Source organism: Balaenoptera ricei, chromosome 15 (assembly GCF_028023285.1).
Source record: "Balaenoptera ricei isolate mBalRic1 chromosome 15, mBalRic1.hap2, whole genome shotgun sequence".
NCBI lineage: Eukaryota > Metazoa > Chordata > Mammalia > Artiodactyla > Balaenopteridae > Balaenoptera > Balaenoptera ricei.
Genome location: NC_082653.1, coordinates 48,193,785 through 48,211,566, shown reverse-complemented (window position 1 = coordinate 48,211,566; position 17,782 = coordinate 48,193,785). Strand labels below are relative to the sequence as shown.

Below are 17,782 nucleotides of genomic sequence, written 5' to 3'. Positions count from 1 at the left end.
GGGATCATTTCCCAGTATATACAAATATCAAGTCATGATCTTGTAAACCTGAAACTAATGTAATGTTAGATGTCCATGATACCTCAATAAAAAAATGAAATGAGCTATCAATGCAATGAAAAACATCAAGGAATACATTTAAAAAAATCATATGCTGAGTAAAAGGATCCTGACAGAAAAGAGTGCACACTGTGAGATGCCATTTATACGACAGGCTAAACCAACGTATGATGGAGAAGCTTAGAGCAGTGACTACCCCTGGGTGAGACTGGCTGGGAGGGCAAAGGAGAGCTTTCTGGGGTGATGGAAGTGCTCTACGTCACGGCTGGAGTTTGGGGGACATGGGTGTATGCATTTCTCAAAACACATTGAATGGTGCAATGCTGATTTGTGAATTTCACCATATGGAAATAGCATCTAAAAGTGAAAGAGCTGTGAACTACTAGTGAACCCTGTGTAGTGAGATGCAGGCTGAAGTGATGGGGGTGACATGTCCTAGGTTACTTTGAAGTTCATTAAAAAAATAAGATGCTCTGATTCTTTCAACTTTTCTGAGTGCTTAAAAGCATTCATAATAAAGTGTTGGGTGAAAAAAAAAAGCTATACACACTTAAAAAAAGTGGGGAAGGGAGACGGGGAATTTGGGGCAGGGATTGCATTGCTTCTGGAACATCATCCAGGGTCTCTCTGGCCAGTCCCCCCTGCCCCACAGAAGCACTGCCCTTTTTGTAAACCACACACAAAACGCCACATCAAGGGCATTCCTGATCGTTCACCGATTATATATCAAGCACGTGGTCTGTGCCCAACCCCGTGCCAGGGGGAGGATGAAATGCCATGGTCCCTGCTCTCATGGGGTTTGTCACCTACTGAGGCATTGACCAGGGAGCTGCCAGGTGACGACTGTATCAAAGTAGCAGCTGGGGGACCAGGGAAGTGGGCCCAGACAGATCACGAGTGGATGGAGAATAATGGCCCAGATTTATTGAGGACTTTATACACCAGCTCCTATTCAAGCTTAACATGGATTAATTCAGTTAGTACTCATAACCACTCCCTAAGGTGGGAACTGTGTCGTCCCCATTTTATACATCAGAAAACTGAGGTTTGGGGAAGTTAAGTCACTTGTCCATGATTATATAGCTAGTGGGTGACTGAGCGGGAAGCTGGGTCTGGAGCCCATGCCCTAAACCAGGGGTCGGCACACTTTTTCCAGAAAGGGCCAGAGAGGAAATACATTAAGCGCTGTGGGCCATACCGTCTCTGTCAGAACTACTCGGCTCTGCCACTGTAGCATGAAAGCAGCCACAGACAATGTGTCAATGAATAAGCTGAGTTACAATAAAGTTTTATTTATAAATGCAGGCCATGGGCCAGTTGTGGCCCATGGGGTCACATGGGCCACAACTGGCCCATCGCCTGCATTTGCCAACCCCTGACTCCAACCACCGATAGTCTCCAGTGGCTGGAGGTGTTCATGTTGGAGCAGAGACAAGTGAAGGAACCCTAATTCCTGACGGTCACGTCCATGGGGAAGTGGAGGTTCAGTAAGGTAGCAAGGAACCGATGGAGGCGTCGAGATCCCAGGTCTCTAATTAACAATGAAAAAACAAAAATACACCCCTGGGTGCGTGTGGCAGTCCATTAGCCAAGGAAGCTGCAGAGAAAAAGGTGAACAAGTGAAAAATACTCAGAAACCCCACAAAAGTTGGTTGTCTTTAGAGATGACTTACAATTTCAGCAGCACTGTCCTTTGAGACTTTATGTGAATGTAGACAAGGTGAAGTTCCAAAGCTTTGGTTGAACATGATTACTTTTGAAAAGCCTTGGCCAAAGAGAACTGTCCTGCTTTGCCTTGCTCTCACTGGCTCTTGGTTTCTTAAGGGCAGGAAGTCACTTTACTCAATCCTTGTTGCTGACAGGGATTGGAGCCTGGAGCTCACAGGGCGAGCTGGGCTGAGAACGCAATGGCCCCCTTCTTGGAAGAATCCACTCAGTGTTGAAAATTAAGAGCTCAGAAGAGACTCTCTTTCAGTACAAGTCATTTGTGATGTACTCCTGGGTGTTGGCCTCTTTATACTAACACAGCTGATGAGAGGGGGAAACTCTATCCACAGCCTGGCTGAGGGTCTGCAGGGAGTTAAGCTACCAGCTGGACTGAGATGGGGCTGATCTCCCATTTGTCTGCAATGGATTCACCGGGTCAACCCATTGCTTTAGTGTCACGGAGATGATTTGTGTCCCTTAGTCTTCGGGAGGCATATGGTATGGGCATAATTTCCCAGCTGGGGTTCAGCAGATGGTTGGCTCACAGGGATTTTGTGGGCAGGGGAGAGTCCGGCCCATTCCCTCCAACAGAACATCGCTTAGTGAGATGTGTTAGGCTTCTGGGTCCCCACAGAAAGGGTTGGCTATTTAGGGCATGCACTGTCCTGTCACCAAAAGATGAACTAACACACCTACCTACAGAGACACCCACAGGTTACCATACCCACACCTGGGGGTGAACTGGGGCAAGGGTGGCAAGAGGCACCTTGAACCTTGTCCAAACCACTCCTACTAATAATCACCACTTAGTTCTCTAATGAAATCAATCAACCTGCCTCATTTTCCTTTCTGTGAGCACAGGTGAGCCTTTGACTCCCAGCAGGACAGCGTACATTGCTGGGGGTCGGCAGTAGTCCCCCAACCTGCTTGCACATAAGAGTTTCCACGAGAACCGGGGAAAAATGAATGTCAAAGTCCTATCCTCAGGACGCTTGGAGGTCAGAAGTGGATTGACCCTTAGGACTTTCTCTTAAACTTTCTCGTGCATCCGAACTGTCTGGAGGGTCTATTAAAATACAGGTTGATAAGCTCTGTTCCCAGAGTTTGCTGATTTGGGAGGTCTGGGTGGGGCCTGAGATTCTGCGTTTCTAACAAGCCTCCAGGTGACACTGTTGCTTCTGGTCAGGGGGGCGCCCTGTGAGCACGGCTGCCCCGAGGCGCCCCTCCTATTTCCAGGCGGCCGGCCTCAGGACCCAGGACAAAGCAGAAGGGGCATCTTCTCGACACCATGGAAGAAACTTTACCATCTTTGTCGGCCCGGTTGGCCCCTTAATACTCTCTATCTGCTCTGTCCAGTACTGCAGCCACTACTCATATGTGGTTCTTCTAATGTAAATTTGAATGAATTAAAGGTAAGATTAAAATCTTTGTTCCTCTATTGCTTGAGCCACCTTTCAAGTGCTCAAGAGCCCCATGTCCCTAACGGCTACCGTACTGGACAGCACAGATGTAGGACATTTCCACCATTGCGGGAAGTTGTACTGGACAACGCTGTTCCCTAAGAATTCCGGAAATTGGTTTTTTTTTTCTTCAAAGTTTGCCAGTTAACCCCACTGTATTACTGTGAAAAACAAACAAAACAAAATCTCAGAAATGGAATGTTAACTCTTTCCTCTTCTTTGCTTGCTCAAGATAGCAACCCTCACTCACCACTTCCCATCAAGTTTGGGTGAAGGTCACAGACATTTGAATGCAGCAGAGATAAAAAGTTTCGTAATATTTTTCAAAATATTGCTCCCGTGACCCATGTTATTAAATTTACCCTAAAAGTTGTGTGTTGAGCAAGCTGAAGCTCCCTGGAGGTCAGGTCCCCAGGAAATAAGAATTAGGCCACAGAGGATGGAGAATTCAAGTGGCCGAGGGGCAGTCAGTGGACACCTGCTGGAGGCTGAGAGGGCTCAGGCTGAGGCTGGACCAGACAAGGGTGCACCCTGGGTGTCCAGGAAATCGCCCGTCCCTACTGCGGAGCTGCCGTTTGCTCTCCATCCCTGGACTCGCTGGTACTCACTGCCCCGCACTCCGCAGACATGCTTTCAGGAGCCTGACCCCATGTCATCCTTTCTTACAGATTCGGCTAAACAGCAGGGGACTGATCTACTCCGTGGGCTTGCTTCTGGCCTCCGTCTTTGTCACGGTGGGTCTGCAGCTCTCTCCACTCTCCAGTTCCCATGTTCTCCCCCCACCCCCGTAGGTTCTGTGGCTACAGTTTGTTTGGACACCAGACGGGCGTGGCCTTCTGGTGGATGGAGACAATCAGCCACCAGATGCCCCATCTCATGGCTGTTTCTTCCAGAAGTGGATCCTGGCAACCCATGAGAAAGCCTTCTCCCTCTCTGAAAGGAGCCAGCCTCCTCTCAGAAGCTGGGTCCATCTCATGTCAAACACAAAGTTTTATCAAAAGCCAAAGGGAGATCCCACTTTTTCTGCAAGATTAGTCGACGGAAGGTTATATCCCAATTAACTGACTATTCCAGGTTACTAAACATCTTCATAAATCCATGGATTTGACCAATACTCAGAGACCGAGAACAGACTTGATTGACGGTGCACTTTTATGCCACTGCACTACCTTGGCCATCACATCCATTTGTACGATTTAATATTCCAACTCAACTGACACATTTGGTGGGAACAAGTTCACACCACCACACGGACTGATCCACTTGACTGTTAACGTACACATATGTTACTGAATTTAACATACACATATGTTAACATACACATGTGTTACTGAATTTTCACAGTAAGAGACGCAGTGTGTTTTCTCCTGAATTTTTCAAGGAAATACTCATTGAATCACACCTGGTAGGTGAACATACATACACTAGAGAACGGGAATTCAGAAGGGCAGGAGAAGTAATTTACAGGATCAGGATGCAAGTCCAATGTCAAGGTTTTACCAAAGTAAATACTGCCTTACACAAAAGTGAAAACCCATATAAATCGATTCTTTTGCCGTTTAGGAGATTCTTCAGGTGGGTATGACTTAGGGATATACTTGTAATGGCCACTTGTAATGGCCTCGCACTGTGCTTAATGCGCATATTCCCGCATCTGGAGCTCACCAACCCCCCACCCCACCCCGTGAGGTAGCCACTGATACCAGCCCCATTACCCAGGCCTGTGGGGAAGTTGTGTGTGACACCGGAGTGCTCGCTTCTAGCTTCGGGGCATCCCTGTGCTCCTCTGAAGCGCTACAATGCTGGGAGACGGGGTTCACCACTGACCAGCTGTCCAAGCTGGGCTGTTGAAGGGCTGAGAAGAAGTAGGTTTGGGGAGGAAGAGTTCAGACATCTTAAGTCTGCAGCGCCTATCTGACATCCAAGGGGACAGTTCTGGACAGCCTTTGGAAAGACGAGTCCCAGTTCAGGAGCAATCCCACGCTGGACACGCCAGAACATAGGAGGGGTTTAGAGCCGAGGAGTTGGAGGAGACCCGCAACGGAGTGAGCATAGACAGGAAAGTGAGGCCTAAGTGTGAGTCCCGGCGCCCTCGGACAGTGAGAGGTCAGGATGAGGGGACAGGGTCGCAAAAGGAACAAAGAGGGAGCCATTGGGGAGGCAGGAGGGAAGCCTGGCGCGCGGCTTCAGGGAGCCGGGGGCGGGGGGCCGGGGCGGTGGGCGGGGAGTCCAAGGAGAAGGACTGGGCGGGCCCCGCCCCGCGCCCTCTGACCCCGCTCTGTGCCTTGCAGGTGTTTGGCGTCCATCTGAACAAGTGGCAGCTGGACAGGAAGCTCGGGTGCGGGTGCCTTTTCCTATACGGCGTGTTCCTGTGCTTCTCCATCATGACTGAGTTCAACGTGTTCACCTTCGTGAACCTGCCCATGTGCGGGGACCACTGACCCGCGGCCGCCGCCAGCCGCGGCCCCTCCTTCTGTGCAATACGAGCCCGGCGCCCGAGTCCGGCCCCGCGGCGTGGTCTCTGCGCTGCCCACCGGCCTCCGCTCCCGCCCCCGGGTCCCCCCGCCCCGCCCCCGGCCCCCTCCCCGCTCCCCGCCCCCCACCCGGCTCCGCCTTCCCGCCTCCTCCGCGTGAAGACTTACGACACCCGCGTGAATTTTCAAGCTACATTTTTGAACAGTGACTGAGATTCTAGAAAAACTGGCTGCTAACTGGCCCAAGCCAGGTAAAACTTAGTACATCCCTCGTCCTTTTTTAAGTTATTGGATGGAAGACTAGCCTAATTTATGACCCTAGACTGTGGAAGGAGAGAGAGGAGAGGGTCCATTGATGGTAGGGAGTGTTTGGGATTTCCTTATATTTGGCGCTGATTCCTAGGTTACTGGGTCTGGGGGGCTGTTTGGCTTTGGGGGATCCCCCTTTTTCTTCCTTTGCTTCCAGAGATTGAGAGTTTTTCTTGCATCTTCTTTCACTGGGCTCTGGGTCCGCCGATGACCCAACGGGTGTCCCAGCTGCGTCCTCTGGGGTGGAGTCCCAGGTGCTTTGGAGCTTGTATGGATTTAGTGCTGATCCGAGGAGCGGCTGGCGAGGCCCTGGGACAAAGGCGTGACACGTCACACCCGGGGGTCTCCGCCAAGCCCTGCAGGCCTTCCCTGGGGCGCAGGGTTTTACGGGGAAGAAGATGGCTGCCCACCTGTCCGTTTTGACCATCACTCTCTCCCCAGGTTCCTTCTAGCCTCTCAAGCAATAGTGGTTGCCCGCCTGCCAGAGGCCTTTGACTCAGGGCCCCGGTTAACCTCTCCATCCGAGAGCGCTAGGCAGCGAGCTGCAGGAGCTTCCCCGCCTGTGAGTCCCCGAGATGTGCTCTCTTTGCTTGGTGTTTGGGGTGACAGGGAGTGACCCAGAGGCCAACACCGCTTTACGCGCAGAAGGTACTGACACTGGTTTCTTGGGAAATGGAGAGACGCGCACTTTGCACAGACGTGGCCCCTCGGTACTGAGTACACTGGACCCTGACCGTTGGCTCGAGGGCCAGCGTTCTAACTTCCGGACGCCGCCGCCCAGCTGTCCCAGCTCCACCGCTCCCTTCGGGGAGGTGGGAGGGCGGGGGGGGGGGGCGGGCGGGAGGTACAGGAAGGAGAAAAGAGAACTGACACCTTGGAAACCGCAGAATGTGTTCAGTGCAGACTCGCTCAAGGGCATAAGTTATTGTGGACGTTGTTGCCCATCACTGCTCAGCAGCCCTGCTAGGTTTTGTCTGATGCTGGATTATTACGCAGATAATTCCACCGAGTTGAGACCCACCCATGCTTGTTATACTTGTATTTATTGAAACTGTGGATTCTTGCCCGTGCCGCCCCATGTATTTACTTTAAGCACTGATCACTTATTCATTCGGTATGGTTTTCCCCGTCCCTTGTACACATTCTGGTATGAATTGTAAAAATAACCTGCTACAGATGGGTTGAATGTTTGTCCATGGTGCAGACTGAGGCCGGCGTTCGCCGAGGGGCACCTGCCGGCCGGAGGAGCAGGAGAGGAAATCACCACTTCGGGCTCTCAGAGCCAAGACACACATGGATTCTGTTACACATTTTGCACTGGTTTACAGCGATTGTTTTCTCGGACGGTTAGTGTAAAATAAACTTCTCTGTTCTGTATCTTTCCTTGAGCTGCGCTCTTTGCTTTCTCCCCTGGAGTGAGGAGAATGCAGGGAAGGTAAAAAGATGGTGTCACCACGTGTTTACTGTTTCTGGGTTGACGCACGTGGAAAGCTGGTCCGTGTCTGGCAGATTGCAGGTACGACGAGGTGACAAATCATGGGTCCCCTCTGAATCTTGAAGGGACTCTGGGCCTGTTGTCCTGTAGAATACCTGCGACGTTATATTAGGAATTCTTTCAACTGGATGTGAGAGGAAGAGCATTCCAGATCTGACAGTGATGTCCAGCAGGGCTCACTCAAGTCACCATCCTGTCTGATTTTACGAGTTTTCAGCTGTGAAAGTTAAGACTTCCCCAAAGTGGATACCTTAAGAAAGACAGTAACGCATAATCGTAATAAGCCATATTCTAGATGACTCTCAAGAAATCATTACAGGGGACTTCCCTGGTGGTCCAGTGGTTAGGACTCCATGCTTCTACTGCAGGGGGCACGTGTTGGATCTCTGGTTGGGGAACTAAGATCCCGCATGCTGTGAGGTGCAGCCAAAAAACAAACAAACAAAGAAATCATTACCGGGATCTAAAAGTAGACCAAGATTAGTAAACAAGCCAAGTTTCCACCTGAAACTCAATATAACTGATTTATAGGAATCAGAAGAAACAGCTGGTAATTCACAGCACCACCTTTTATTTAATTATTTTAAAAAATCTCTTCCCAGGTGGTGGAAAAATACTAGACACTTAGCTTTGTTTTGAGTGTTTACATCTAAAGATGTTTTACTCCTATATTTATGCTTTTTATAAATGCACTCTAGACATGGAGCAGGTATTATCATTATGCAGATTGGTGCTTACAAAGCATAAGATGCTTTTACGTTAAATATTCTGTCATACTGGTCTTAATTAGTTTTAGTCTTAGTCTTTAGCAAAGACATTTGATCCAAAGCCTGAGGTTTTTTTGTATTTTTTTTTAACTTGTTTGCTGTGAAATCTTGAGAAACCATAGTTCCATGCTAAGTTTCTCAGAGAGAAAATTCTGGGGCGAGGTTGTTTCCATGTTTCATGCATCACGATTGCTGACGTAGGAACTGGGGAGGTTTCCTTTCTGAAACGAGCCTCGGGCGTCTTTCTGCCCACATCTCAGCCATGCACTTTGGGTCTTGAGCTGTCGATGGAGAGCGTGCTTCTAACTGGGCCAGCTGTCCAGCAATGCAGAACTGCTGATGTTGCTATTTTCACTGTGCTGGGATTTACTGGGGAGACGTTGGGATGGTTTTGAGGGAAGAACATTTTTTCAGTGTCTCAAACCTGATGATATCCCCAGAGGAACCCTTTCAGCGGTTTTCTGGGATTTGCTCGTTTTGGTAAACTCCCAGGCTGTGATCTCATGCACGAGGGGACATCTCTGTGGCCCTGAATGGGGCGGGGGGCGTGCACCCCGAAGCTTGCACTTCCTCCTAAATAGCTTGGTTGACCGGACAGGGAGTACTGCCAGAATGCCCTCTTTCTGGAAAGTGTGTTCCCAACGTGGCCCGGGCCTGCCAAAGGTCACTGTCCCCACACATGCCCTTAGGTGGCCTGGGATACACTGAGAGGCCATGATGGGGGAAGTTTCCAGATGGCTTTGCCCCTTTCCAAAGGAAAGTTGTGGCCCCATCTTTCTAGAGAGAGTGCACTTTTATATGTACATGGTTTGTACAATATTTACCTCCAGAAAGACCTGGAGGGCTGCTTATTATGTTTTCCTAAATCTGTTGCTTCTGACATTTGTAGCTTAGTCCTAAATTTACAAGCTAGGGTTTGAGACTCTATATAGCTCAAACAGCAAATTTGAACTCATTTTAAGCACCCAGGCTTCAAAGAAAAGCCTAAATATTTTTTTTATAAGAGAGGTTAGGGGTGATGATATTACAAAGTCCAGACAGTTTTCAGTTGTGGTATATAAAATAGGAATAACAGTCAACCTGCAATAAATATAATTAAGTGTAGCCTTAGAACTTTACCTAATTGTTCATGAAGATAGTCAGATTTGAGGGAAAAATAGAAGTAGGAAATTAGAGATGGTGACGTTTGCGCTTTCCAAGATTTATTTTAATCTTTTCAAAATAGGATGATTATCCTATTAATAGGTAATTATCCAATTATTCTGACCCATTTTGATCAACTATTTTGAAGTATTTAGATGGGACATCTCCATGTTGGATTTTGTGTAATCTCGTACTAATTAATAAGTCTCAATTTATTTTGATATTTTCTGCAGTGGTTGCTCAGTACACACACACACACACACACACACACACCATCTCTCTGACACCAAAACTTTGTATGAAAACAATTCAGTGAATCTTTGAAAGTTTTCCAGTTATCCAGCTGTCTATTGCAATCCAACTGCAGGAATGGGGTGGATTCAGCCAACTTTCCTCTGATAAATAAAAAGCCATGTGTCCATTGCATCATCATCTAGAGATTCAGGGCACTACAGAGATGCTGGAAAAGTCAGGGACTGAGGCCATGGACGAGCAGAGAAGATAGCAATGTACACAAGATAAATTATGCCTCAGGATTGATTTCACATTGAATTTTGTGGTTCATTTCAAAACACAGGGCAGGGTAATAAAGCTCCACCAAAATCTTTCAGATGGCTTACTGCTGCACTCAGGACATTTATTTCCTTAATAAAATATACCCAGGAGTCCCATTAACTTTTTTACTGAACCTCAGTTAACACTCTTGCCAAGTTGTAGAGATTTTAAATATAGTGAATAATCATACTCATTCTGGTTTTGGTCTTTCTTTTTGCAACAGGTGGGAGAAGGGGGAAGATGTAAGATGACAGTTTCAGCATATATGCTGTTCAAGGCATAAACTGAAGTCATTTCATAAGCGAACCAAAATATATATGAATCGCATTTCTTCTTTACGTAACGTCCATCTTATCCTGTTTATCAAAAGCTGAATTTGGCGATATATCTTCCCATTTGTTGGGACAATTAGTCCAGTAGCTGATTCCAGAGAACTGCATACAAAACTGGCAATGAAATTTGACAAGGAATTTCTGGATGCCTACAGTTGTTTTTTGGATACTTCTGAGCCATGCCTATAGGTTATTGCTAAAAAGAGATGCACATATGTGTAACATGCTTTCAGCATAAAACTAATCTTTTAAAATTTTTGCAGAAAGAAAAATGTACCCACTCAGTTTCGTATCTTTCTTTCTCATACATAAGTCAGACGTTTCCCCCCTGTCCCATGACTGGTGAAGATGATTCATTCTTCAAATGCTGGATACAGTACTAACCCTATGCTCTGGTCAGACACTTTTACCCTAACGACCAACGGGTTTGAACCCAGATTCCTGCTGCTTTATCGTTAGGAGAATTTATTTTGTCCACTGGTTACAGGTTTGTGAAATACTAGTTCTATAATATCTAAAAATTCATTGTCATATCAGGTTGAATTGTTCCCTCCAGTTGCTTAAAAGTTAAATATTATTCAACTTCATATATGAAAAAATGCATTTACCCGCATTTACTCACCTTATTGTCTAAATCAGTGTTTCCCAAATTCAAGCATGCATCAGAATTACCTGGAGACTTATTAAAATACAGATTTTGGGGCCCCGCCCCTGAGTTTTTGGTTCAATAGGTCTAAGGACAGGCCCAAGAATGTGCATTTATCACCAACTCCCAGATGCTACCACTGCTGGTTCTGGGTCCCACTTCCAGAACCACTGGTATAAATAATGTCTTTTGCCCATTAAGCCACATTTTTCCTACACCAGCATCTACCAGTATCATTGGTTTACAGCTTATGGAAAACACACACATACAGATGTGTACTATTTCTTTCATTCTTTCAAAATTCTTTCTTCTTTCTACTTCCACGAAGATTTATGAATGGCTGAAGGTAGGAATAGAAATATGGTCAGTTCTTCAAAACCCACATTCTCTATCATCTGGCAGGGTGCATCTGCTCCCAGCCAAAGACAACCTTTAAATTAAAACTAAAGCAGATCAAAGCAAATGGTTTAAGATGAAGACGCAGGAGAGCCAAGATTATGGGGAAGTATTAGATTGAGAGAGATGTGAGCAGGCAACCACCAATTTCATTCCAGGTGAAAAAGATTTTGTTCTAAACTCCAACAAGACAAAGTATTGGTGACTATAGGAGAAATTTTCTACACAAAAACTTCTGCTTGCACATTACAACCATGTCTAAATAAGTTCCTAACCTAAAAATGTTGTTTTGATGCAAATCCACCCAACAAAGATGTCATGACTCAAAAAAGAAATAAGAGGCTTGCACCAGCGTCGGCCGTCATGGCCCAAGTGCTTCAGACTGTCACACGTGTCTGCATCGTGGTCTTGCCTATAAAACAGGAGCAGAACACCCCCAGCTCGAGATCCTGCCTGGGGCTCAGAAACCTGCATCCACAGTCGGCCTGGATCAGCTCTCACCCGGAAATGATTACCTCTCCCAGGTGAGACCATCACGGGCATGGCTGTGCCTGCGGCCAGACCTTCACTTGGACTTCCTGGCTTATCCACAGGAACCTCAGGGGGCACACTGGGCTCTGGAATGACATGGTAAAAGCCACATTTTTTATATCCACTAAAAGCTTTGCTCAGAGTCAGGAAGTGGGTTTAGATATTGCTATGCCCAATCGGGGAGGGGTAGGACAAGGAGGAAAGGCAAAGTCTTCCCTTCCAGAAATAAAACATTTTATACCTGGCTATGCCGGAACAGGCGTGGTCCCTGGAAGGCAAGGAAATCTCTCCCTGCGCTAAGAAGCGGTAGCATTAACCCATCAAGTAAACTGCTAGCTTCCCAGGCAGCTTTGCTACTGGAAGGCTCACGTGTGTCACGTTACAGTTAATTGAATGTGAAGTACTTCTTCTTTTTCCAAGCCCCGTTGGTAATGGAGGCAGCTCTTTCACTCCCAGGCAGAGTTTAACCTGCCGACTGGATGGTAACCAAGCATACTCCTTAGGAGGAAGAACAAGGAGTCTGAAGATATAAAAGAGATCTTCACGTGCCTTGGATGACCAGGTAACAGCGTTGTTGTTCGTATGACTCTCAAAAGGAATCTAATCCAATTCCAAATTGTAAACTCCATTTTGGTATCTGTTTCAGGAAGGAATTCTGGCCCGGTGGTATCTTAACCCTGGGTGGGCTGGCTACGCAGAAAGTTTCAGAGTTTCTACGTGTGAATGCTGCGACAAGACAGCCTTTCGGGGTGAGTGGCGAGTCTCCCTGCACGCCCCGCAGGGAGGTGACGTCATGTGTCACTGTTTCCCGGTTGTGGGTCAGTGGTCTGGAAAGCAGACCGGGTCCCTCTGTTTCCTCCCCCCACTTCTCATCCGTCACTGGTCCTGATCATTCTCACTTGGCACTTTGTCACGTGTCACAGCCGGACCTGACTTCTCCCTTCCGCTTGCCTGGAGGTGGGCAGAGCTGGGTTCCTCAAGGGCTCTCATTACCAGCTGAGTAGTGATGCTGACACACACCAAGTCCCCAGACAGGGAGGGCTGGGGTACCGGGAGACCCAGGTTCTGTGATACATGAACTAAAGACAGGGAACATTTCTAACCCGACTTTCAAGCTCTTGGATAATGACATGGTGGCCATAATAGCATCCTTCTTCTTGTGAAAGGCATAATTCAGAGGAGCCAGCAAGGTCTGGACACAAGGGCAATTGGAGACACAAATCCCATAGAGATGAACTAGCTCAATTGTAACCGTTTACGTGGTTTTCATGGGCCTGCTTGGCCCAGGCAGTGTCTGTTTCCCAGCGAGAGGGGCGTTCCGGGGGCAACGGATACACTGAGAGCAGTTTCAGAGGGATACTGATGGGTGTCAGAAATGTGTTACCATAAAAATGTTTTACTTTCTCCACTATACTTCTGTAAACGAGGCAGGTTTCAGTTTTACCCTCAATGTGTGCAAAACACCTCTTCTTGTGTGAGAACTTCGCAGTTCAGGGGCCTCAAGTTTCTTAGTCCCAATTAGAATTTTAAAGTAATAATAGTTGTTGAAGCTGCAATCTTGTGTCTCAGACTTCACCTGAAAGTGCAGGCACTAAAAATCTGCAAGTAGACCAAACCGAGAAGTCTTGTGCTCACTATTCAGAGACCCACCCCCCTCCCCGGAGAGTGGTTTATTTTGACTACAAGCCCAGAAGACAAATCCTAGGCCTCCCCACTGTGTGTCGGTGCTGGTCACGGGACTGAGTTCAGTCCTAAAGCAGTGGTCGTTGGTCCCACATTAGAATCACCTGGAGTGTATTTACGATTACCCATCCCCACCCCTGCCATAATTCGGAGCTGGGTGATGTGGTCACCTGTTTCGGGCTACCTGGTGCTTCTACCTGTGTTCCTGGTTCAGAATCACAGCTCGTGGAAGTATAATCAGACCATTTGGGATATTTTATTGTGCAGATCCAAAAAGGAATGCTGTGTGTCCTGTAGGTCTTTGCTACTCAAAGTGTGGTTAGGCCTGCACCTGGCGGCTTTGACTAGAACGAGAGATTTGGGGAATTCCTGTAGAATGGCACCGTCAGCTGGAACTTTCGGAGATGATATAAATGTCCTACATCTGTGCTGTCTGATATGGTAGCCGTGAGGCGCGAGTGGCTGTTGAGCACTTGAAAGGTGGCTCCGGGCACCTAAGAATAACGTTTTAAATCTTGTTTAATTAATTTAAATTTGCTTTAAAAGAGCCACATGTGATTAGTGGCTGCAGTACTGAGCAGAGCAGATAGAGAGTATTAAGGGGCCGACTGGGCGGACAAAGATGGTACATTTTCTTCCGTGGTGTCCAGAAGACGCCCCTTCTGCCCCAGCATCTCCTGGGTCCTGAGGCCGGCCGCCCGGAAATAGGAGGGGTGCCTCAGGGCAGCTGTGCTCACAGGTGCTCCCCAGACCAGCAGCAGAAGCGTCTCCTGAGGGCTCTCGAATCAGGCCTCCCGAATCAGAATCTGCATTTTAACAAGGTCCCCAGGTCATGTGTACGAACATCTGAGTTTGAGAAGCTCTGCCGGTAAATGCCGCTCTGCTCTCCAGGGGACACATGGCCATTTACACACACTCTTTTCTAGGAGGTCACTGTGCATTGTTGCTGGCATCTGCGGATGCTACAGGAAGTACCAAATGGGGACAGGCACAGATGATGGGGAACAACACACTTGAAATTGGGGGTGGATTGGTGAATTTGGAAGGCAAGAGAGTCATCTTTTTGTTCTAATAAGCCCTCATTTTCATTGGATAAAGGAATAATTGCGGAGAACTTAATTGAAGGGCCAAGATCTAACTCAGGGTGACTCTCACCCAATCTTCAGATTCACCCCACTCTTTAGACGCGGACCCCTTGGATATGCTGCCAGGTGTATTGCTAATATTGGAAATTCCTGTGTGGTACTGATGAACTAAACAGGCCTGTCTCCTTTCTATAATGAAGCCGGGACTGATTCTACATTTTTCCTTTTAAGCCCCATAAGATTTTGCTTCACTTGCAAGATGAGAGATTTCCTATGGAGGAAAAAAATAGCTCAGCAAAGAAAGTCATTGCATGTAGCAAAAGGGGGCATAAAATAGAACAAGGAGGGGAGTGGCTTATATAACAGCAATTTTTTGTAGTGAATGTGGGGACAGGTCCCACCGGGAGGACATTTAGGCTGTCATTTTTGAAATGATAATGGGGACCCAGGTTTGAAGCCAGAAGCAAACACAGCCAGGAAGTGGAGAAACAGATGACTCAGCCCCCAGAGCATGGGAGGCCTGGGATAATTTCTTCACCCAGGGGAGCACCAACAGTCATCCATGGTGTTGGTGGTATCCTGCAGTCATCTTGGTGTGAGTGAGAAGGAAAACATTCCTCAGGCAGCTCATGAGAGTAATTTAATCACAGCTCTCTGCATGCCAAATTCTGGCTATTTAGCCCAGACAGCCTCTGAATTTTCCTTCTCTAGGGACCTCCTGTCCCCCCTACTCCTTTCCCTAGGTGGCACCCCCAACCCAAATATAAAACAAAACAACTGGGAATGGGTTTTAATGCCTCTTTCACAGCTGTCCAGGCCATTCGAAATCCTGCCCCCCTAGAAAGCAGATTCAACGATTTCTTATCAATATTCATCTCCCCTCTTCCCCTTACACAATAGCTATTTTTTAAAGCAATCATAGACTTTCATTTGCAAAAAAGCACAAGATGAAAACAAAGGAGGTATTTAATTCTGGCATTTTGTGTGATTCTAGCCACACATAAGTGCAAAGCAGTGAGGGGATTTGGTCAGTCACCTCCTCCGGGGGACCTACAAGGGCCTGGCACAAGAAAGCACACCATCGGAGCTTTGACACATAACTTCTTATATCCCACCACCAAAACAAGGATACAGAGAAAAAGTCATAAGTATGTCAAAGCACAGACTCAAAAAGTTTTTTGAGATAACTCTCATGCAAAAATAAAAGAAGGGGACAAGTATGGGTCTAAGAATTGTTAACTCATTATCGCAGGAACCAGTGAGTTGGTAGAGCTGGTTCCAGGAGCATTTTGAGGATCTGGGGGTTTGTAAGTACATACAAGGGCTGGGAAAAGAAAAGTGCTGGATATGGAATTAAAAGTTCTATGATGCTTCTCACTCTTAAGTGTAATACATGCACAAAACAGTGAAAAATTGAAACGTAATATAGTGTTAATTTCTATTTGGAGGGATTCTACAGAAAGAAAGAAATTAAAGCATTATGAAAGAAGCTCATTCTTAAATATTATTGTCACCTTAAAAATAAGATGAAGCAAGAGACAAACTTTGGTTACCTTTTTAAAAGAGATACACTGACTTTATCATAAGTAGATGCTGAATTTTGTCGAAAGGTTTTTCTGCATCTATTGAGATGATCACACGGTTTTATTCTTTGATTTGTTGATGTGGTGTATCACACTGATTGATTTGCAGATATTGAAAAATCCTCGCATCCCTGGGATAAAGCCCACTTGATCATGGTGCATGATCCTTTGAATGTATTGTTGGATTTGGTTTGCTAATATTTTGTTGAGGAATCTATGTTCATCAGTGATATCGGTCTGGTTTTGGTATCAGGGTGATGCTGGCCTCGTAGAACGAGTTTGGAAGCATTCCTTCCTCTGTGATACACTGATTGTTTTCATGCTTGTATGAACACACTTTCTCTATATTTGTTTTGCCATTCATGGTAGAGGACTACTTGTGTTTATCATTCTTTTTTCCGATTGCATGCATTAATTAGGAGCTTAACAGAGGTGAGAGCATGTAGTTTTCAATTTTTCAGTAATCTAGGTATTTATAAACCAGTCTTTCTGTATTTGAAAAAGTTGGGGCTATTGGTAAAGCTAGGAATACTATTGTTCAAAGAATAACAAGATTTGTCACATTTTACTATTTTGATTATCTTTTAATTTACTTTGACTAATTGTTACAGATTGAATTGTATCTCCCCTGTACACACACACACACACACACACACACACACAAAACATGTTCAAGTCCTATGCCCTGCAACCTGTAAATGTGGCACTATTTGGAAATAGCCTTTGCAGATATAATCAAGTAAAGATGAGACCATACTGGAGTCAGGTGGGCCCTAACCCAATGACTAGTGTCCTTATAAAAGGGAAATTTGGACACAGACACACAGGGAGAATGCCACATGGCCACGGAGGCAGAGGCTGGAGTTATTCTGCCACAGGCCAAGGACTGCCAACAACCACCAAGCAACTCAGGGAGAGGCATGGGACAGACTCTCCAAGTCATTTCTCCGAGATGAAAGTCAAGGATCTCCACGTCTTTCTGTCTTCGGGCGTCCCCCTTTCCTTTAATATCCAAATACTACGTTTCTAGAAAGTGTTCCAAATGGCAGACTAATCATACACATTTCTCTCCCTCCCCTCCCCAAGTCCTCTTAAACTGAAAGTAAAGGTGGACAAGAGGAATTAAATCCATAAAAACAATGAAATCTACATGAAATTCATCAGGAAATTTGAACCTATGATAAATTTATTGAAGATAAAAGCAGATAAGAGGATACTGATGGATACAGCAAAGCAATGTAGGAATGCTCCAGTCCCAGACATATCCCTGTGAATTTTACAACTTGGAAGATTAAGAAAACTTTCCAGAGGAAAAGAAAATCAGATCAATTATAAGGAGAAGGAGATTCAGACCAGCATGGATTGGATCTCTTTTCAACAACACCATATAGTGAAGCACAATGGAGAAATGTCTTCAAATTAAGAGGGAATGTATTTTGAACCTAAAATGTCACTGTTAGTCAAAATATCAATCAAGCATTAGGGCAAAATAAATATGTTTTCAGACATATACAGACTCTGAAAGTTAGCCTTTTGGCACCCTTCTTGAGATAAAA

General features: G+C 46.3%; 1 protein-coding gene across 1 annotated transcript in view; it reads left to right on the top strand.

Annotated features, from left to right (window-relative positions):
- The window catches only part of SLC24A3 (solute carrier family 24 member 3), a 470,509-nt gene extending 463,116 nt beyond the window's left edge, over positions 1–7,393 (top strand). The window contains exons 16-17 of the mRNA XM_059896029.1: positions 3,896–3,961; positions 5,519–7,393. Coding sequence (XP_059752012.1) covers positions 3,896–3,961; positions 5,519–5,668 — 216 coding nt within the window. The 3' untranslated portion in view covers positions 5,669–7,393. The remainder of the gene's footprint in view (positions 1–3,895; positions 3,962–5,518) is intronic.
- The last annotated feature ends 10,389 nt before the right edge of the window (positions 7,394–17,782 follow it).